The following is a 22,253-nucleotide window of genomic DNA, read 5'->3' on the forward strand; positions in this document are numbered from 1 at the left end:
AAGTGAGCAGCAGCACTGCTCTCTGTGTGGAGACAACAGGTAAGTGAGCAGCAGCACTGCTCTCTGTGTGGAGACAACAGGTAACCGAGCAGCAGCACCGCTCTCTGTGTGGAGACAACAGGTAAGTGAGCAGCAGCACTGCTCTGTGTGTGGAGACAACAGGTAAGTGAGCAGCAGCACTGCTCTGTGTGTGGAGACAACAGGTAAGTGAGCAGCAGCACTGCTCTCTGTGTGGAGACAACAGGTAAGTGAGCAGCAGCACTGCTCTCTGTGTGGAGACAACAGGTAACCGAGCAGCAGCACCGCTCTCTCTGTGGAGACAACAGGTAAGTGAGCAGCAGCACTGCTCTCTGTGTGGAGACAACAGGTAAGTGAGCAGCAGCACTGCTCTCTGTGTGGAGACAACAGGTAAGTGAGCAGCAGCACTGCTCTCTGTGTGGAGACAACAGGTAAGTGAGCAGCAGCACTGCTCTCTGTGGAGACAACAGGTAAGTGAGCAGCAGCACTGCTCCCTGTTTGGAGACAACAGGTAAGTGAGCAGCAGCACTGCTCTGTGTGTGGAGACAACAGGTAAGTGAGCAGCAGCACTGCTCTCTGTGTGGAGACAACAGGTAAGTGAGCAGCAGCACTGCTCTCTGTGTGGAGACAACAGGTAAGTGAGCAGCAGCACTGCTCTCTGTGTGGAGACAACAGGTAAGTGAGCAGCAGCACTGCTCTGTGTGTGGAGACAACAGGTAAGTGAGCAGCAGCACTGCTCTCTGTGTGGAGACAACAGGTAAGTGAGCAGCAGCACTGCTCTCTGTGTGGAGACAACAGGTAAGTGAGCAGCAGCACTGCTCTCTGTGTGGAGACAACAGGTAAGTGAGCAGCAGCACTGCTCTCTGTTTGGAGACAACAGGTAAGTGAGCAGCAGCACTGCTCTCTGTGTGGAGACAACAGGTAAGTGAGCAGCAGGACTGCTCTCTGTGTGGAGACAACAGGTAAGTGAGCAGCAGCACTGCTCTGTGTGTGGAGACAACAGGTAAGTGAGCAGCAGCACTGCTCTCTGTGTGGAGACAACAGGTAAGTGAGCAGCAGCACTGCTCTCTGTGTGGAGACAACAGGTAAGCGAGCAGCAGCACCGCTCTCTGTGTGGAGACAACAGGTAAGTGAGCAGCAGCACTGCTCTGTGTGTGGAGACAACAGGTAAGTGAGCAGCAGCACTGCTCTCTGTGTGGAGACAACAGGTAAGTGAGCAGCAGCACTGCTCTGTGTGTGGAGACAACAGGTAAGTGAGCAGCAGCACTGCTCTCTGTGTGGAGACAACAGGTAAGTGAGCAGCAGCACTGCTCTCTGTGTGGAGACAACAGGTAAGCGAGCAGCAGCAGGTGAGCCAGGTAGCAGCGTGAGCGTTAAGGGTGCTCTGTGACAGACCAGAGGTTGAGAGCTGATCTGGACAGGGCAGAGTAAAGCAGTGAGATAAGGACAGAGGCGTAGTGAGTTTCTTTGTAGTGGGATTTAGTTTTTCTGGTGAGGATTCACTCTCGGACACCAGTCAGTATCAGGGTACAGAAGGCAGTGGACTGTCTTGAACCTGGAGGATAGGGAAGAGGGGGGCATCACAGATTAACTTTACAAACATGTAAAAGTTAACATAGCCATGTGCTTCAGCTGTGCGTGGATGAACAGTGGGTCAATATTAAGTCAATGTAGGGTTAATGTGTCTGCCAGCTCCCCAGTGACAGGTCTCACTCAGCCTTGAAGCAAATTGAACATGGTGGCTAAGCTCAGTAATGCCAGTCACATGATGCCCTGCGGCCCAAAAAGAGTATTCCTGTCCACTTACATTGGGAAAGAAACAGCTGTAAAAATTTCAATTCTGGGTGTCACTCAAAGTGAAAAACAACTTTTGATTATAAAGTTCCCTCTCTCTCTATATATGGCTCTGGTCACGATAACTCTGGAGTTCCCTCTCTCTCCTTGGCTCTGGCCTCTATAACTGGAGCTCCCTCTCTCTCTATGGCTCTGGCCTCTATAACTGGAGCTCCCTCTCTCTCTATGGCTCTGGCCTCTATAACTCTGGAGCTCTCTCTCTCTCTATGGCTCTGGCCTCTATAACTCTGGAGCTCTCTCTTTCTCTATGGCTCTGGCCTCTATAACTCTGGAGCTCTCTCTTTCTCTATGGCTCTGGCCACTATAACTCTGGAGCTCCCTGTCTCTCTCTATGGCTCTGGCCTCTATAACTGGAGCTCCCTCTCTCTCTACGGCTAGCTCGTCAACAAAACACAAGTGGCTATGCTGTCAATACAGCTCCAGAAGGATGTATCTGAGGAAAAGGGGGGGGGGGGGGGGTTGGTTGGTATGGCTCTGGCCTCTATAACTCTGGAGCTCCCTCTCTCTCTGTGGCTCTGGCCTCTATAACTCTGGAGCTCCCTCTCTCTTTATGGCTCTGGGCACTACACTTTAGTCACAGACTGAAAATGACCCCAAGGCAGAGTGTGGTTCACGTGTAGTTGTTTGTAATGTATTTGTTATATTTCCTTCATTTGGTTATTTTCCATGAACACAGAAGTGTTTTTATTTTGAAAAGACAGTAGATGTTGGTTATTTTCCATGAACACAGAAGTGTTTTTATTTTGAAAAGACAGTAGATGTAGGTAACAGATGGAAATCGACAAAGGTACATGGTGCAGGAACATCAACAAGGAGATAAACAAGTAATAAGCATGTACCAGGAGAGTAGAACAGGAGTTTAGCTCCAGTTGAAAGCATTTATTTGTGTCCTGTTTTGGTGCTGGAGAGAGCGCAATTATAGAGGGTATGCACACCCACTGGAACACACCCCCTCAATCAGGATTGAGTGTCAAAATGAGTGTCAAATTCCTCCCTGAGCAGCAGGTGTCAGTTATCTAGGCTGATTACTGCATTCAAGCTCAGTCTTGCTGTGACTCAGTGGCCGTGACCCCACAGTGACTTCTGCCTCTGTGACATCACATGCATACCCTCTATTGGTTGTTGGCAATGTTCACATTATTGAACTTGACTATTTGCATGAGCCCAGGCTAAAGACTCCTGATGATATTATTAAACACGTTTGTTTTTCTCGGAACGTCAAGACGAGAAGAAGAAGAAGAGTTTTATCACCACCTCACACCAAACGATTGAGATGACAGGAGCACGCCACAACTCCAGCAAAACCCTCATAATGTTATAGACCCTTCTTATGTTTGTAAACAGCCACTACGTATTTTGTGGGCGGAGCCGAACTGGTTGCAGAAAGTTACAACTAGCGGTTCAGCAGTCATAGAAATATGGAGGTCTATTCCAACATTGGAAATACGCGACAGTGAGTCAGCATTATTCACATGCGTTTACCTTGAGGGGTCCTCAGCCAGAGGAAAGCCTCCTCCGATACTGACCACGTTTCTCCTGTTCTCAAAGCCTCCGTAGCTCAGAGTCACCTGTTGCGCACACACACACACACACACACACACACACACACACACACACACACACTTCAATACCAGTGTAGAAAGCAAGTGATGAACAAAAATGAAGCTAGGAATGATTTTTTGGAAACCAATACTGCTAACTGTGATAGTGGCATTTTCGTATCAAAGCTGCCAAAAGACTTTTTTTTCTCTCCAGATTTTCAATTTTTCAATTTCACAATTTTCAACGAATGCTACCCCATGCTCTTGTATGTCACTGCACATAGACAAACACAGAATGATGTACGCACCTGCTCCAGCACAGTGTCAGTGGGCAGCTTGGGCAGGCTCTCCAGGTGGGAATGGAACAGGTGTGTGTGCGTCAGGGCGACCTCCAGCAGAGCTTCGATGATGTAGCCGATGGTGCAGTCGTCAGGCAGACGGATCTTCTCTGCCGTGCTGATGAAGTTCCCCAAACTGAAGCGGGAAGAGAGGAACAGTCTCAACTATCAAGCCTCATCTCAGGCTGTTTACATCAGCTCTTTCTAACTCTGGCTTGATTTGGTTTCGCAGTATTGTGGGACCATAGACAAATATGGACGTAGCCGTGACGTCACCCACTGGTTTGTGGTTTGATAATTTGGCGGCAGTAGCAGCTAGCGCGAGACCAGAGGTTTTCACCACAGAGCAGCAGCGCTGCCTGCTATTGGTCCATGATCGGCGAGCTGCACGATCACTGCCGGAACAGACTCTCGCCCATGTTAATAGGTGGGCAATACATGCGGTACGGAAAAACTACCGTACACACAATTTTTGTTGGATCCCACATGCGTCTGACAGATTACATGAGTGTGGGTCTGTTCGCAGCAGTACCGCATCTGTCCCGGACCTGGTGGACATTAGCCCTTAGTCTGCTTTATCATCTATTTTACTCTAAATGGGACCATAATTTACATTTTGAAGAAGGCTTGAAACTAGCGACTGAGACCATAAAAACATTAATTTACTGAGGTCATAAATCAAGGGAGAAGTAGGGATATTAAGTCATTTTTAGGGCAAGGCCACTTTGGCCTTTGATAAAATAAATTAAATTAAATTAGGAAATCTGTAGCTTTCTTTAACAATGGCCAGTTGAAAACGGGGCATGCCAAACTGGCCATGTGGGTAGTCGGCCACACTCCGGAACATCTACGTGTAAGGGACTGGCCCTATGTCCGAGGTATAATTCCTGCCCTGGGGTTATTTTCCCATGGACTTGTATACAATCGGACTTCATTTTGGAGCTAGTGGTCGCCCCCTGTTGGCCATTATAAAGATTTTTTTTTTTATTATTATTATTTTTGGGACATTTTGCCTTTATTGAGGACAGCAGGCCAACAGGAAAGGTGGGGAGAGAGAGGGGATGACATGCGGCAAAGGACCACAGGTCGGATTCGAACCCGGGTCAGCCGCGCGAAGGACCACACCATAGTGGTACACACTCTACCAGGTGAGCCACTGGGAAGCCCCGAAAGAATGCAGGTTTAAGGCACTTCTGCATTGGCTTCACTTTCCAGAACCCGAGGTTGCCCCTTGTGTGGGACCAAGACGACGAGAGGCCAAGACTGACCTGGCCCATGGGCTCATTTTCAGCGCCAGACCTCGGCTGATACAGAAACCAGCGCCCCCTGTGGCGAACCAGAACTTCACAGATACCTGAGAGGAGGAACAAAAAACACGCAGATCAGCCCATGACTATCTGTAAAACAGATCATCTATGTAGAACAGAAACAGGAAAACATGGAGGGGAACTGTAGAGAGAAAGACAGATGAATAAGCCGTCAGGTGACCGACCGATCCGTCACTCTTGACCCTCTCGGCGGCCTCTATGGGATGGTCCAGACTGGGCCGACCCAGGTACACGTCCTGGCTGTGGTGGTAGGAGGCCAGCAGCCGCAGCAGGCTGGGCAGGATCACGTAGTTATCATCGTCCACATGGCAGAACCACCTGTGGCACAGACACACAGCTCAGTCTAACATATACCTGTTGCATGTTACATTAAATACATCATTTGAGCTTTAAATGTTACTATGTCTAATAGCAAAATCTTGGTATATAGAATTAATAAATAATACATTTTGTTAGTAATCGTACCTTTAGATGGATAGTTGTAAGGTGTACGTATTTGTGTTATTTTACATTTCATATTTATTACGAGGCTACACAGTATCCAAGGTAACGATGCCATTATAAACCCCATCATGGGGGGGACAAGTCAGACCGGGTTTGTATCCCCCAGGTGAGTGTGTGACTGTTAAATGAAAACCTATAAATATTAATGTATAGGCTATATGAGAAAAACAGCAACTATATTGACATCCAGAGTGATTATCTATGTGTACTGATCCATCTGTAGTGTATCAGTGTCCTTGTGTAATTTATAATAGAAGTCTTTGATCCTGGTTAAGATTAGGCCGTTGGCCCTATAACTTGTCAGTTAATTAAGCTTGGCCACAGAAATCCTTGCTTAGTAATTGCAAATTTCCTTTGATTATGATCTTCTTTGATACTGAATAGCGAGAGCGTGCCTGTATCTTACTGAGAGCGTGTCAAACAAATCATAATTGACTGGACATCGGAGCGGTCTGTGTCTCTTCATTGGAGTCAACTAGTTAACAGAGACTGTTGGCTGTTGGCTGTCGCCACTATCAGCGATATAAAAGACATCCAATGGGAGTGTTACAAACGGCGTATAGATATTCAAGAGAAGATTGACCCCAGTTACATACATCAGGATATCTTTTGCATTTTCCACATGGGAGCCTATGGGTGCGTGGAAGAGAGATACTCACTTTTTCTGAGATTCGATGAACTTGTCGTACTCCACTGACATCTTGCAGCACAGAGCCTGGCGCGTGTGAGCCGCCGAGCAGTTAGTGTTGATGATGTTGGCACCTGGAAATGACACAGGATAGTACCATGTCTTGCCCAGCGGCCATGTTTGTTCTGCCCTAACTGCAGGCGCTAAGGCGCAGCTGCCTGTGACGTCACGAGCATGCGACAACAATAATATGCTCCCATCCCAAGGCAAACAAAGACAAGCTGGCGCCGTATTATCGGGGTCTATTTATCGGCTAAAATGTCATTATCAGAATAATAAATAATAACGCAAAATGCCCATATCGGCCGATAATTTATCTGTCTGATAAATATCGTGCATCCCTAATACATTTACACATCCAGGAGGACTCATGTCTACAGTATGTGTGTGTATATACCCTCTATCTATATATGTTTCATAAGGTGATAGCAGACATTGCACATTATGCAAGCTCTGAAGATCCTGTATTTCTGGACACACATGGCATGCTACTTCCATCTTCTTTGTAGTTAATAATGTACATTGTTATTGTTATATTCATTATGTAAATCTGATCATTTAAATACGGTAGCTACAATGCCTACTGGCAATGCATCCACTTCAACCTATAAATCTCTCAGTGAAAATGTATCTTATCTGTATGTATTTAAAGAGAATGGTGCAAGTTAAAAAATATATCTGAATTTACATTTTGGGCTCAGGATTCGGATGAAAATACCCCCAAAAAAACAAAAACTAATTTAAAACATGTCCTCAGGGCAGAAATATGAAGAAAAGGGTGGCATTCTAATGCATGTGCTCAGTAAAAAGCCTACTATGCAGTAAATGTACTGTAATCAGGGCGTCCTGATGGCTTTCCCTTTTTAAATAAAGGTTATAACAAGAGCAACAACAACAACAATCCTCACGATTATGAATGTTTCATAATCTAATCTAGTATGTGGCAATGCGAAAGAATGAGGCCACTAGGAGAACTTTCCAGGCCTGCTTGTATTCACTTTTCCAACGTACCTGCTCTCCTCAGCAGCTCCTTGTCCTCACCATCAGTGAATATGTAAGTCTAGAACAGACAAAGACACACTGTTAACGCTGCACACACACGCACACGCACACACACGCACACGCACACACACACACACACACACGCGCGCACACACACACACACACACACACACACACACACACACACAATGAATTGTTTCATTGTTTTCCAAGACGATGTGAGTGAATGTGTGCAGAATTTGTAAGAGCAAGAGGGAAAGAGGGGGAAGCTCTGAAAATGAGAGGCAGTGAATGAGAAACAGACAGAAGGAAAACTGCATGCTCTCCCTCAATGATTTCTTAACGGTAACTAACTGTCAACCAGTTCGAGTCATGCTCTTTCCATAAAGCCCACCAGCGTTGATATATGTTGGCTAGTAGTTATTTTTAACGCTATTGTGGCTCTAAAATAACGTTTTTATCGATGCAGGGAGACTGTAATGGCGGCGTAACTGTTTCAAGATTCAAGATTTTTATTGTCACTCCATGGTACAAGTATCACGTGTGAAATTCTTGTGCTGTGGACTCCGTTTACGACATAGTACAAATAGGCAACAAGCAATGAGCAATAGGCAATAAGAAATAGGCATCAATAAGCAATACTAAGCAGCAATAGGCAATAAGGCAGAATAGCGATAAGACAAGTCAGTGGCATATTCATTGCACATAGGTGCACATGTCATGTGCATACGTTAGACGTGTTCAGACATTTTAAATTCGACGTATTTGACATACAGTGCAAATAGCATGTACCTTATTAAACATACAATTAAACATTAGGCATTGTGCATACGTTAAGACGTGTTCAGACATTTTAAATTCGACGTATTTGACATACAGGTGCAAATAGCATGTACCTTGTTAAACATACAATTAAACATTAGGCATACATAATGGTAGCAGCTGCAGTACGGTACGGTACGACTACTACACTATTTGTGTATGTTAAGGAGTCTCGTGGCCTGCGGGAAGAAACTGTTCCCATTTGTGCGTGCTTTTGGAACCCTGTATCTCCTCCCTGAGGGTAGCAGGGAGAACAGGCTGTTGTGGGGATGGTTTGTGTCTTTGATGATCTTCAGGGACCTCCTGAGGCACCGCTGGTTATACAGTTCATGCAGTTCTGGCAACTCGTCTCCTGTTACGTGCTGGGCCGCGCGCCTCACCCTCCGTAGCGCCCTGCGGTCCATGGTGGTACAGTTCCCGTACCAGGCGGTGAAGCAGCCAGTCAGCAGGCTTTCAATGGTGCCTCTGTAGAAGTCCCTGAGGATTTATTTCCTTAGCCCAAATTTCTTCAGGCGCCTGAGTCCGTGTATTCGCTGTTGGGCCTTTTTGACCACAGTGGCGGTGTGGCCGGCCCAGGTCAGGTCCTGGTGGATGTTGACTCCCAGGTACTTGAAGCTGTCCACCCTTTCCACCACTGTGCCGTTGATGGTGATTGGGGGGTGTGCGCCCCCCCCTCTCCTGTAGTCCACAATGATCTCCTTGGTCTTGGAGACGTTCAGAGAGAGGTGGTTGTCCTTGCACCATTGTTCCAGGACCCTCACCTCCTCTCTGTAGGTCGTCTCGTCGCCCCCCGAGATCAGCCCCACGACTGCTGTGTCGTCTGCAAACTTCACGATGGTGTTTGAAGTTTGAGTCGCCACGCAGTCGTGGGTGTAGAGGTCGTACCAGAAGGGGCTGGAGACGCACCCCTGGGGCGCTCCTATGCTGATGGTCAGTGGGGAGGAGGTGAGGTTGCCCACTCTCACCACCTGGCGGCGGTCTGTCAGGAAGTCCAGTCCAAGTTTCCGCTATTTCCGGTCTGAGCGCAGACAAAGAGTATAGTGAAGACAAGAGGAGATGCTCTTCTGTTCTTCTGCAGTCATTTGTGTTTTATTGGAACAAACTACTGACAGAGGCAAATAGAACCGAGGCTGGATTAAACACACAATGCCTGCCAAACTGACAGAGGCAAATAGAACCGAGGCTGGATTAAACACACCGTAAGAATAGCAACAAAAACATGTATGTGCGCGAGTCAAGTCGTGTCAGCTGGGCCACTGGCCAAACAGAGCAGCCAAAGTGTCCAAACATCCGTCTTTGCCATAAATCACAAATCCTTACCAGTGGAGCAGCTCCCACTGCCCTCAATCTAGACTCGACGGTTTACAGCGATTTCATTCCAACCACATGACATCAACCTGGCTCTGACTCATTTCAACAGGCAGTGCGACACTTGGACGGCCTTATCTAAATCTAAATGCATTAGTCACAGATACAGAATATATCATCATATCAGCTTCATAAACAAAGGAATTGTAACCTTAAACACTGGTCTTTCGCCCACATCATCTCCCTTGCAATTTATTTAGAATAGAACACTGCCGGATGAGTCCAGAAGTAGAGCTTGGGTTCGTCAGGGGAAAAGTCTTATGGGGATTTAACATGGGAAGGTCTGTGGTTAACAAAAGTTTATGGGAGCGGTAATTTGTGTTCAGCAGGATAATCTTCACAAACGTGAATCACGTTTTAGAAAACGCTTCAAAAGGCATAAAAGTGATTAACGTTCATGAAGATTATCCTGCTGAACCCAAATTACCGCTCCCATAAACTTTTGTTAACCACAGACCTTGAAATCCCCATTCTAAAACCCCATAGACTTTTCCCCTGACGAACCAACATGGCAGCGATTTCTGGTTAAGCCTACAAAAATATGTCATCCCCGCGGTACTCTATAGGGCCTCTGAGGTTATTGAGGTCATTTTCCACAAGCCTGCATTATGGACAGAGGGATGCTAGGAATGGTTTCCACATTAAGAACTACATTGAGGCTCCTTCATGAGTCAAGGTGAGAGCCCTGCAAAGAATCAGCATTCAGCCACGCATCCCCAGAATCTTCAAAGTTTTACCAAGGCTGAATAAACCCAGCGGGGCGTGCTTTAAACTTCACAGACCATCAAATGAGCCAAACGCTCACAGGCCTCGTTCCTCCTGACCTTCTTCTAGTAAACATCTACCACCCGCCTCTTTGTGAAGATACCTACTGCATGTACCACCTGCACTACCCAACTGTCACACTGACACGTCCTCTATATTACATACTAATTGGCAAGAGGCGCTTTTATTTTTACAGGCACTCATAAACTTGAGTGGCTATACTTCACTGACCGGAGAGCACTAAAATAACCTGGCCAACAGGCCAGTAATGGCTTCTCCACGTTTGAGAGTAAACGGTTTCTTAATGTCGACACTTAACACAGAACAACCAAACACTTCCCTCCTGGTAATAACAGCTAATGTGCTTTATGGTCGCTGTCCTTGTTTGTTTATTTGAGCTTGTAATGCACACCACACCTTTCTTTTTTTCCTTTGTAAGCACATTGAGAGCAACATATACTGGAGACAAATTCCCTGTATGTCTACATCCTTGGCCAATAACGCTGCTTCTGATTCTGAGAACCAGTACAGACAGGCTCTTAGTACTGGATCCACAAATGGAACTGGATGGGCGTCTTCATACTCTCCGACTACAAAGTTGCTAAGTTGCTGCATGGGGGAAAGTGGGCCTGGAGTGTTCATCTGTTAAATCTCCTTCCCTGAACACTGCGGCTCTTTGTCTGACTGGAGTACTGACATGTAATAGCTTTTAACGGCTCCCAAAACACAACTAGGCATAGTGCTCTCCATCTTGACTCGTTCAAACTTCACAGGTGGTATTCGGGACAAGGATTGACTACGGAATCCTGAGTGGTGTGAAGGCGTCAGGGCCCATGTTGAAAATCAACAGCCACAAAAACAGGCCACGTCATGTCACATGGTTGAATGCCTTGGCATGGAAAATATACCTGTGTAACAACAATGAGTTAAGTCCAAGCCTAAATTAGCATTTTATATATACCGTATATACACACATACATACATACATACACACATACAGTGTATGTGTGTGTGTGTGTGTGTGTGTGTGTGTGTGTGTGTGTGTGTGTGTGGTAATATTGGAAGACATTTGTAATATTACATGAGATTATACTTAAAATGTCCCTTTCTATTCAGCCTTTCTATTTGACAATTTGAGCACCATGACCCTATCCAGCCCCCACCACCCTGACCCTATCCAGCCCCCACCCATGGCTGCCATTGCCAAGACCCTCAACCCCTCCCACTCTGCATTTACTGCAGCTCTCTGCACCCAGACATCTGTGGTGGCAGTCGGAGGGTAGCGCTGTGAGAGATGGTGTGTGTGTGTGTGTGTGTGTGGTGGGGTGGGGGCAGAGATTCCTACAGTCAGAGAGCAAACACAGCAGAGTGTTTTAGCACATGTGTCTCCCAGACTTGGGTTGCTGTGGAACTTCCTCCCCAGAGGCCCAGCCCAGGGGTCCCTCACAGAACAGGGTGACACACACACACACACACACACACACACACACACACACACACACACACACACACACGCACACACGCACACGCACACGCACACACTTTTTAGGGGTCCAAGCACCGAAGGTCTTGGAACCCTATTGTACTGAAAAAGGATTCCTTATTTTTCTTGTATGTGCAGCTCAGAAACCGTAAGTCCCAGAGCAACCACATTTGGCAGGTGGGTTCCTATGGCCCCCCACTACTCAGGCAAGGCCAGTCACCCATGTTGACCAGATGGTGGCGCTATAAGACGCAACTTTATTGGCTCATTTCCACCACATTTAACTGCCCTACAGCTCGTCACCAGTCGGCTCTACTCGTTTCGGCCCGATGGATGTTCTGCTTCGACCGCCGATCATCTGCCCCCGCCCACAGCTGGTCGTCATAGCGACCGCATATCTGTCCTCCGCCTAATAGCCGAAGTAGGCTATAACATAACGTTACAATTAAATCCATCCACAGAACTTTTAAACTGTTTATGAAATACTGGTGCCTCTAAATGACCTACAGTGTACATGGGCAAATGTGACAATTGGCCAGGAGAATGGATATCACTTTGTAGTTAGTCAAACTCACAGGCATGCGCTGCGCGCGGACGGGAGAGGCGCAACAGAGTGAAGCCTGTACCCCGGCGGGCTCTGACCAGGCAAGACCGCGGCTTCACCAAACACCCGCCTGCGGCCTAGCGGAGCGCTGCACTCAACTAGCTTTGAGCAGCGGACTTTTTTCTCTCTCAGACAATTGAAATCACCGCCGCGATTTTATTTCACCAGAGGCGAAGGCAGCAACACTAAAGACTGATGGAAATATACATAACAGAAGAGAAGGTAAGCCCACTAAACTGGTATGCAGCATTGCATTGACAGTCAGTAGATAGACAGAGTAAACACGATTCTGCCTGACCAATCAGTCGTCAACAATGTTTTCACGTCACCGTATGGTACCGGGTTCACAGAATAGAACCCCGACGAGGCAGGTACGAAAAGTAGCACGACTCGACGCCAATACAACACGGGCTGGGACAGTTTTTACCGGTGGAATGAGACCATTTATCGAGTCGAGCGCAGCGGGACTGCGCTACTACCTGCGGTGGAAATGGGCCATATGTTTTGGCCTAAAGAGACTAGAGAGCCAAAGTCACACCCACTTCGTGGGTTAAGCATACAAACCATGGGATTTCATCTGGCATTTTATTTTCCATAGACATTTCATAAAAGTGATTCAGTTATATTTAGAATCAGGAGAGACCATGTAACATTTCACTTGGACCACAATCTTTTTTAAAGTTTTGGTCCGAGTGAAATGTTTTATGGTCTATGGTCGGATGGCCAAATCGATTTTGTAATTTCTTTACTCCGTAATTTCGGTATCAGCATCGGCCCCAAAAATCCAGTATCGGGGGCTGTAATTACAAGCAAGGAAAAATAGTAGTAGAAGAGTTAAGGAGACAGAATGGATAGTGAACAGTATAAGACAGACATATATACACACAGAAACACACACCAGTCATCAAAAGGATGATGCGATATGAGCTGTGAAGTCAAGATTTATTCTCCTATAAATGTATTGGTGGCTCCACTGAATGTCAACAAGGACAAACCCTAACCGCATTAGTGAGGAATCTCTGACAGAGATAAGTCAACACCCTAACAAATGATTCAAACAGACAAAAACACCAGCAGAACATAGGCAGACAACATGAGCTAACGCTGTTGGCGTTAACATAGCTGTATGAACCATTGAGTCGAAACCAAACATGATGGTCTTGAAGCCCTGCTGTTGCTGCATTTCTCCTCACACTCACCACAGGAGGCAGTACACTAGCCTGGGTGAACCCAGCCTTCAACGTGACTTCACAGACTATGCCTGTAACGATACGTGGTCACGTGGAGGCTGGGTTTACCCAGGCAAAGGCCTACAGATATGGAAAATCTTGACACAAAAAATAAGAGGTCTGAAATTGGTAGCAGAATCTTAAGGTGGTTTACAGGAATAAGTGGCTGATTATGGACATGGTCGGGAACCTATACTGCAACTTGTGTGTGAACAATGCGCAGTTACAACCCATTCTCACTCCGAGCGTGTAGCATATTGACGCTTTGTCATGTCCCTTGTGCGTCACTTGTTACTAACACGGTACCCTTGAGCGACCCATGAAACGACTTGGGCTTTCCGACTAAACTCCAATGTAAACCCATGGAAGTCATCTTTGACGCTCATGGCAACTGCTCCCCCATTAGTCAACTGCTCCCCCATTAGGGTCTGGGGGGAGGAGGTAACCTCTCCCAGCCCCCACGCCTAAACCTAACCTCCCCCAGACCCTAACCTCTCCCACCCCCCACGCCTAAACTTAACCTCCCCCAGACCCTAACCCTAACCTCTCCCACCCCCCATGCCTAAACCTAACCTCCCTCAGACCCTAACCCTAAACCTAACCTCTCCCACCCCCCACGCCTAAACCTAACCTCCCCCCAGACCCTAATGGGGGAGCAGTTGACTAATGGGGGAGCAGTTGCCATGAGCGTCAAAGATGACTTCCATGGGTTTACATTGGAGTTTAGTCGGAAAGCCCAAGTCGTTTCATGGGTCGCTCAAGGGTACCGTGTTAGTAACAAGCGACGCACAAGGGACGGGACAAAGCGTCAATATGCTACGTGCTCGGAGTGAGAACGTGTTGGCAGTTAAGGCTGCAACTGTAACACCAAATCACTCAATCTCTCCTTACCTGTTGTTTGGCTCGGGATACCCATGTCTGAAACAGCAGCTCCAATCTGGACTTGTGGTACTTCCTGGTAGTCTTCACCGCAATAAAAATGTCCTTCAACTCCAAAGGGTTCCGGGACCTGGACCCTGCAAGTCCACCGCCGTTTCCACCAGGGAGAATGCCTCCTTTTGGACTTTTGCTTGAGTCTGTCCCCCTCCCCTGGTCACCATTCCTAGTAACTTGAGTCTCTGTGGTGGTCCCATTTAGCCATGTGGACAATGCCATTTCCCCAACATGGACGGACACCACTGGAGCCCCAGGGTGGCGCCCGGTGTTGGCTGAGCCACCCGCCCACGCGGGCCTGGCATGGGCTCGGGGCTGAGGCAGGTCCCCCTGGCGGAACGGGGGCTGGAAGGCGGGGATGAGCAGCAGCAGGAGGCCGCAGAATGCCAGGGAACACAGGAAGCAGAGCTTGCTGACGCCCACCGAAGCTATGTGCATCCTGATTGGCCGGTAGGCAGGTCTCTTCAGCCTCCAGGGCTGGCTTCACTTCCCACGCCACCGTGTCCCATCCTTATGACATCACTTGAGAACCGACAGAAAATAGACAGAAAATAGTCAGATTCAGTTAGCATATGTTCTCACAATGGTGCTTTTAAAAGTTCACAGCACCCATTTTACATTGAAGTTATTTGGGGGGCATTTTCACCTTTTATTAGGTAGTATAGAGAGAGACAGGAAATCGCCACGATTTGTTGACGTAATCGACCTCATCAACTACGAAAATATGTCGATTTGCATAATGAAGTGAAGCAAAGATAATCAATACACTAGATAGCTCCGTTCCAATATGAGACTTCAAAATAACACTTTTTCAATGGCTTCTGTGTGCTTTAGACTTGTGTAGAATCGTTTTTATTTTGGAAAAAGTCCGGCCGGAAGTCTTATTGTTGTTCTCGCTAGCGGAAGCCGGCTAGGTAGTGAAGAAGATGGCTGCGCCCGTCTATCGCCTATCGCATGGATTGTTATTCCCAAGCCAAGCGACAGCACAAGCTGCAGCTACAAAACCTCCTCCATGATCATTTAAAGAAAAGCGTGTTATTCAGACCGAGACCGAACAATGTGCTGCTCTCTGACGTTAAACTCTGCTAATTGGACATTGCATAACCGTAACGTAATCACAGCAGCAAAACTGCTATGAATGAACACTTGAAGGGAAAGCACCCCAGAGTGCGTCAAGATGGGCAGCAGACAGCAGCGTAAGTCAGTCATCGAGTGATGTGACTGATGATGTCATGTCCCACAATCATCGAGTGGGCCAGTGGTGACTGATGATGTCATACCCACTGATGATGTCATAGACATGGTGACATTATCAGGGATGTCATAGACATTGTGACATCATCAGTGATATCTTATACTATGTCATCAGTGATGCCACTTAGAGTGATTTGTATAGCTGCTGGCATACATCCATCATTGCGCATCCAACATTGTGACATCACCAGTGATATCTAATACTACGTAATCAGTGATGTAACTTAAGCAATTGTGATGTCATCAGTGATTTATGACAGACACACACTGATAGGCTGATTATCTCTGCACTGCTGCTTACTTCAACAACTGGGTGTGATTTTTTAAGTTGCATTTTATCTGCAGACTAAGCAGCCATAGGCTTCAATAGAAAAGCCTTTATTTTTGTATTGACTGATGCACTTTACTACTATAATTTATAATGCATTGACATGTCTGATTTAACAGATTATGTCAAAGGATTTCATTTGGATTCCGAGGCAAAATGCTTGAAAAAAGCCAATGTCAGTTAGGTCAGACTTATGGAATCATCATCCATCTTTGCTCACTACATCTTAGCTTTTCTCACCCTCAGCTGTGCATACAGGTTATATTATTAACTTTTTTTTTATACAAAAATGTGAAATTATCTTATCGGCCATGAGGAGCAAGTTAAGTTAAGTCAAGTTATCCTTTATTTATCACCATGGGGAAATTCATCCTCTCAATTTGACGCATCCTCTACTAACCTTCCTAGAACTAGGAGCAGTAGGCAGCTGCATTGCAGCTCCCGGGGACCAACTCCAGTTCTTCTGCCAGTGCCTTGGTCAGGAGCATTGACAGGAGTCTTAACGTTAACATACATGTCTTTTGGTGGTGGGAGGAAACCGGAGCACCCGGAGAAAACTCACGAACACGGGGAGAACATGCAAACTCCACACAGAAAGGACCTGGGACGGGGTTCGAACCCGGGACCTTTTTGCTGCGAGGCAACAGTGCTAACCACTGAGCCACCGCAGTACGCAGTAATTATCGGTGATCGTTATCGGCTGAAAAAAATCTAGGGAATGCCAAGCATGTCGTGTGTACACGATTCCAATCTCGTGCAGTGTTTTTCACGAGTTCCAAATGAAGAACTCGTGATTTGTGACATTGTGATTTGTGATTTGTGTCAATTTGTGACATTGGTCACAAATTGACCAATGTCTTCTTCTTCCAGTGAACTGATGTCACTTGAATGCATAGACATTGTGACATCAGTGATGCCATAAATCACAGATGATGTCATACCCACTGATGCTGTCATAGACATTGTGAGATCAGTGATGTCATAAATCCTTCCCCGCTGAGGTTATAAACTGGATTAGCCTGAACCTGTGGCAACAACATGCACCATGGGCCGAGCGCAATCAGTCTACCACCCTTCCAGGGGATGGCCTTCCCTCAGGGTGCCATGACCCCAGTCATGACCTTCAGTCCCATGATGCCCTATGGCTCAGGCCTGACACCCCAGCCAGCCCAAAACACCAACAGTCTGTCCATTCTGGAGGAGCAATGGAGACAACAGGAGCATCAACAGGCACAGCAGGCCAGCACCGTCCTTCCAGGGACATCAGGGCAGACCCATCAACTTTTCCATTCCGAGGCGGCAGAGGGGTCCACCACCACAGCGTCGCCAGGGAACAACACCCCCCTCTACAACACCACCCCCACAACCCCCATCGCTCCTGCCATGCCAGCCTCACAGAGCTCTGGGATCGTCCCACAGATACAGAACATTGTATCTACAGTGAATCTGGACTGTAAACTGGACCTGAAGACCATCGCCCTGAGAGCCAGGAACGCAGAGTACAACCCCAAACGTTTTTCTGGCGTCATCATGAGAATACGAGAGCCCAAAACAACTGCTCTCATCTTCAGCAATGGAAAGATGGTCTGCACTGGAGCCAAGAGTGAAGAGCAGTCACGCTTAGCTGCCAGGAAGTATGCCCGTGTGGTGCAGAAGCTGGGCTTCCCTGCCAAGATCCTGGACTTTAAGATTCAGAACATGGTGGGCAGCTGTGATGTTAAGTTCCACATATGGCTGGAAGGACTGGCCCTCACTCACAGACAGTTTAGCAGCTACGAGCCGGAACTGTTTCCAGCTCTGATTTACAGAATGGTCAAACCCAGAATCGTCCTGCTTATCTTCGTCTCTGGGAAGGTTGTGCTGACGGGTGCCAAGGTGAGAGGGGAGATCTACGGGGCTTGGGACAACATCTACCCCATCCTGAAAGGCTTCCCCAAGACAACGTAGACCCGTCTCCTGGTCCTCCTTTGCCATCCCTGACCCCCCTCTCGTTTTACTCGTATTTTTCTAAATCACATCTGAATCTACAGTCAAAGTGGGCTGCCATGAAGGCTGTTGTACAGAGAGGTGATGAGCCCAAGCGCACAAGCGCCGCGCCTCTTCACCACCCAAATAAACGGACTGCTTTTATACGAGGGAGTTTGTCAAGGAAGGGAGAAATTAAGAAGATGGAAGATATAAAGTTCATCCCAGATGTGACAGTGGAAAAGTAGCCTATAGCCTACAGCAGTGTTTCTCAACTGGTGGGTCAGGACCCAAAAGTGGGTCGTGGAGGCTGTTTTGAGTGGGTCGTGGATGTGTGCATGAGAAAAAAGTTCTTATACTCATTGAGGACGCTGGCCTCCGTGGCCAACATGACTGTCTTTCAGAGGCTGTAGCGGGCTCATTTTTAAAGGCAGAGTGAAGATACTGGTACCATATGAAACTAGAAGACCTAAGGCATCCATTGGTACCAACATGCCATGCTAGCTTGTTTGCGAAGGGGGCTAAATGACACTACGAAATTAGGCAAAATTCTGAAAATTGACCAGTTGAGAACCACTGGCCTACATACAGTGAGCTGTGTTTCAAGGACAGCAGTGAACAGATGAAGCTTTAGTGGGATATTGGAGCACAATGTAAACAGCCTACAACTGTTCCTATGCCCCCCCCCCCCCCCCATAAAGTAGGAGAGCTGCTGGCCCGCATGGAGAAATAAGCCTTGCTTGTTGGTGTGAAAGGGCTAACTGCGACTCGCGCACACCGCAAATCCACTGAATTGGCCACTATGCTGCGCGTCCTGTCAGAACCATCTGAACCAAGCATTGCTACAGGTAGGCAGAGTGCTGTTGAACTAAACTACAACAAGACGACGTGCACGCAGCTAAAGTAGCCGACAGTGGTGCTGTGGCAGTGCAGGAATGGCTCCGCGCAGGGGAGAAACAGTGACAACTTGAGGGCACTCGGGAGAGTGCATACCTCCGCCACAGCATCTTACCCCCATTGCCATGCCTCTTTTTGACCAGTCTGCGTGGAAAGTTAATCAGTGCGTCCTTAGCCCATGACCAAGCTTTCTACAATGTTTCGTGGTGTTACGTGAATCCATGTGGAAGTTGCTGTAGGTTCCTTTTTGTGATTGAACAGGCCCATTCATTACCACGCCCCCTTTTGGCCAGTGGGCGTGGCCCATGACCTACTTATCTACAAAGTTCTGTGGTGTTACGTGAATCCATGTGGAAATTACTGTAACAGCCTTTTTGTGATTGGACAGGACACGCCCAATGCCACACCCCTTTTTGGCTAGTGGGCATGGAAAGTTCATCAGTTCGTCCTTGGCCCATGACCAAACTTTCTGCAAAGTTTTGTGGTGTTACGTGAATCCATGTGGATGTTAAGCAGCTTTTGTGATTGGCCATGGCCATTGCCATGCCCCCTTTTGGCTAGTGGGCGTGGAACGTTAATGAGTTAGTCCTTGGCCCATTTTCAATAATATCGAAAACCGCGATATTTGCCAATTTTAATGCACGGTGTGGAGGCGAAGAACCACCCGACGCCGCAGTCAGAAACAAGCATTCACCCAGCCCATGGTATATAAATTAGATACTACTGTATATACGTAGATATATTTTACACAGTCTTGCACGGTCTGCCCTGCTGCAAAGTGCGACCCTCATTTCACTGCTTTTCTTAATGTACATTGTACCTTGTCATGAGACAAATACTGGTTTAAATAAGCAATTTGATACTTTCCAATCTTTGCAGAGCAAGAAATCTGTGGGAAAGAAATTAAACGCCGGTCCCAAATAGACGCCGGTCCCTTATAGACGCCCGTCTGAAAACTATTTTTGGTCAATAAACGCCCGGTTGTTTATTTGAAGTTTTACGGTAATGTGTTATTAATCACATTACTAACGTTAGTAATGTTTGTTACAGTAGCGTTAGCTCAAATACTAACGTTAAACAGTAGGTGGATGAAGAATGCGAACACCATCAGTGCCATGTTGTATAGTAAAATAAAAACACAGATTTGGGTAGTCTAACCTAGTTTGTTAGTTATTCAAGCTTTCCAGTCAAATGCGTTCCATTTGGTAGTTTATTCATCCAAAAACGTTTGCCAAAAAGAAAAGAAAAAATAAATGGCCTGCATATACAGTAATCTACCTGGGCGGCCCGCCAAAGTCTATGTGTGGGAAGCACTGATACAAGATTACGGCTGCAGGCGCCACTGTTCCCCACTACTTCAGATTTTTGAGATTGTCGAGGATCTTTTTTTACAGGCATTTTTCACTGTTTGGATCTAATCTGAATGTACATTTTAAACTAGGGGTGGGAATCACCAGAGTCCTCACGACTTTTTCAACTGCAAATTATGTCCCCAAAGGAAAAAGCTTTGTCAACATCGGTTTTATCAAATTAGATTTGATCAAGTTTGCAGTCTGTTCATCTCACTCCATCATTTTTATTGCAGCAAAATGGGATTGACACAGACCAACACTGTCATAAAAACCTGTCATAAATGTTGCATGCACTTGACAATTTATATAATGAAATATTGCGATATTTGGCATTCATGCAATACGATATATTGCCACACAAAATATTTATGTAGCATTCCCCCCACCCCACGCCTAATTTAAACACTCAAGTTTCCATAATTTTCCAAAGGCGTTTTCTATTTTCATTCAAGTTTCCCCTGTTTATCTTAATTGCCAGTTATGTTTCATATTGTAGCGACCGTAGCCTATTTTAGTGGAATAAGTACAATAGGACACCTGTAATTTTTTTTGACATACAGTATATACTGTAGCAAGATTGTAAAAATAGTGCCCCTCTTTCTATTCATTCAACCGGGAATCCGTTGAACAGAGAATCGTTTTGGATTGAGAATTGATTCTGAAATGATTCACACACACACACACACACACACACACACACACACACACACACACACACACACACACACACACACACACAATTTGAAGCGTAATATATCGTTTTGTGTATACAGTACAGTTGGGTACAATTTACCATTATGGGAAAATAATGAAAACGTTTGTCCTGTATGCTGCAACATTAATGTCCTTTGCCAGTCACATACTAAGTGATGAACTGCACTACTTGTGGTTGTTTTTAGAGATGGTAACAGACATTTTATCGTGTGCTACAATTTGATGCCCTGTGCTACAAAACTATCAACCTCTGTAGCACCAGTATGTGTAAAAAGAGAAAAGAGGATTAATATGAGGATCAATAAAGTATAATAATGATTAATTTGTGTTAATAAGAAGCAAATGAGAATGAAACTGAATTCAGGGTCATGCATATTTTAAGCTATAGTATATTCATATTCATCTATACCAGGCCAGCTACTTGTTGAGTGTCGACCCAATGGATTAGAGAGGCTGCATAAAGAAGAAAGGGGAAAATGAGCATTTCCCATTGGGGAAAAAATGCATATCACGAATTACATAGACAGGAGGTATTCATGTACCGCAAAATCAACAAAAAAGTACAATCTGTCACAAACAGGTTAAATCTGTGCATAGTGTGCAAGCTCCATCACAGTTAAAAAGGACAGCCTACATTAGGCTAAACGTATCGCTAATTCGAAAGACCTATTTCCCTGCCCAACCTACTTCCACTGAGAAATTCTTTAACTCTGATGACATTGGGAGTATACCTTTCTAGGAAATTCCCTCGTTAGTTGTTTGGTTGCAAACAATGCCTGAAATTCTAACGATATAGCACCGATACGTATCGCATATACAGCGAACTCTAACCAAACTGCTGTGGCCAAAGCTCTCGATAACGGATGTGCCCCAAGTTATAATACAATATCAGAATCATTGGGAGACAATTCGGCATATTGTAGCCTACACATTCACCAAGCAGCTCATAGTAGTAGCCTACCAATACCAACCTACCTACCAGATGAACCTGTGCTGTGTCTTATTAAGTCCACGTTCAACTTTAAATTAACTTTGGCGTTCTAAAAAGAGACCTGCTCGTGTGGGGGCTACTTACCATGAAACATCAGAGCACAACACAGCCGTCTAGCCTTGTTCCACGATCATGCTTTTATCTCGAGGAAGCTTTGAGATGTTGCTGAACGCAAACAGTTCAGACTGGGGAGAAAAACAGAGCTGGGTCCCCTACTCGACTAGTCTTCTTTCTTTTTTTGCCCTTCGTGACGTTCCGACAGCTCCTCTACACTC

General features: G+C 46.3%; 1 protein-coding gene and 1 pseudogene across 2 annotated transcripts; one reads left to right on the top strand and one right to left on the bottom strand.

Moving 5' to 3' along the window:
- Positions 1-1,262: 1,262 nt before the first annotated feature.
- Positions 1,263-22,253, bottom strand: rfng (RFNG O-fucosylpeptide 3-beta-N-acetylglucosaminyltransferase). Its single transcript, XM_083636317.1, has 9 exons — positions 22,063-22,253; positions 14,436-14,999; positions 7,283-7,331; positions 6,243-6,345; positions 5,244-5,397; positions 5,020-5,105; positions 3,722-3,887; positions 3,355-3,440; positions 1,263-1,573 (listed from the first exon to the last, which is right to left on the bottom strand). Exons 2-9 carry the CDS (start codon positions 14,913-14,915, stop codon positions 1,498-1,500), a joined length of 1,200 nt encoding a protein of 399 aa, XP_083492443.1. The 5' UTR covers positions 14,916-14,999; positions 22,063-22,253; the 3' UTR covers positions 1,263-1,497.
- LOC310775651 (TATA-box-binding protein pseudogene) lies at positions 17,098-18,006 on the top strand (annotated as a pseudogene). Its single transcript has one exon. The product of its transcript is annotated as a TATA-box-binding protein pseudogene (transcript).

Source organism: Poromitra crassiceps (assembly GCF_964638095.1).
Source record: "Poromitra crassiceps genome assembly, chromosome: 4".
Classification (NCBI taxonomy): Eukaryota; Metazoa; Chordata; class Actinopteri; order Beryciformes; family Melamphaidae; genus Poromitra; species Poromitra crassiceps.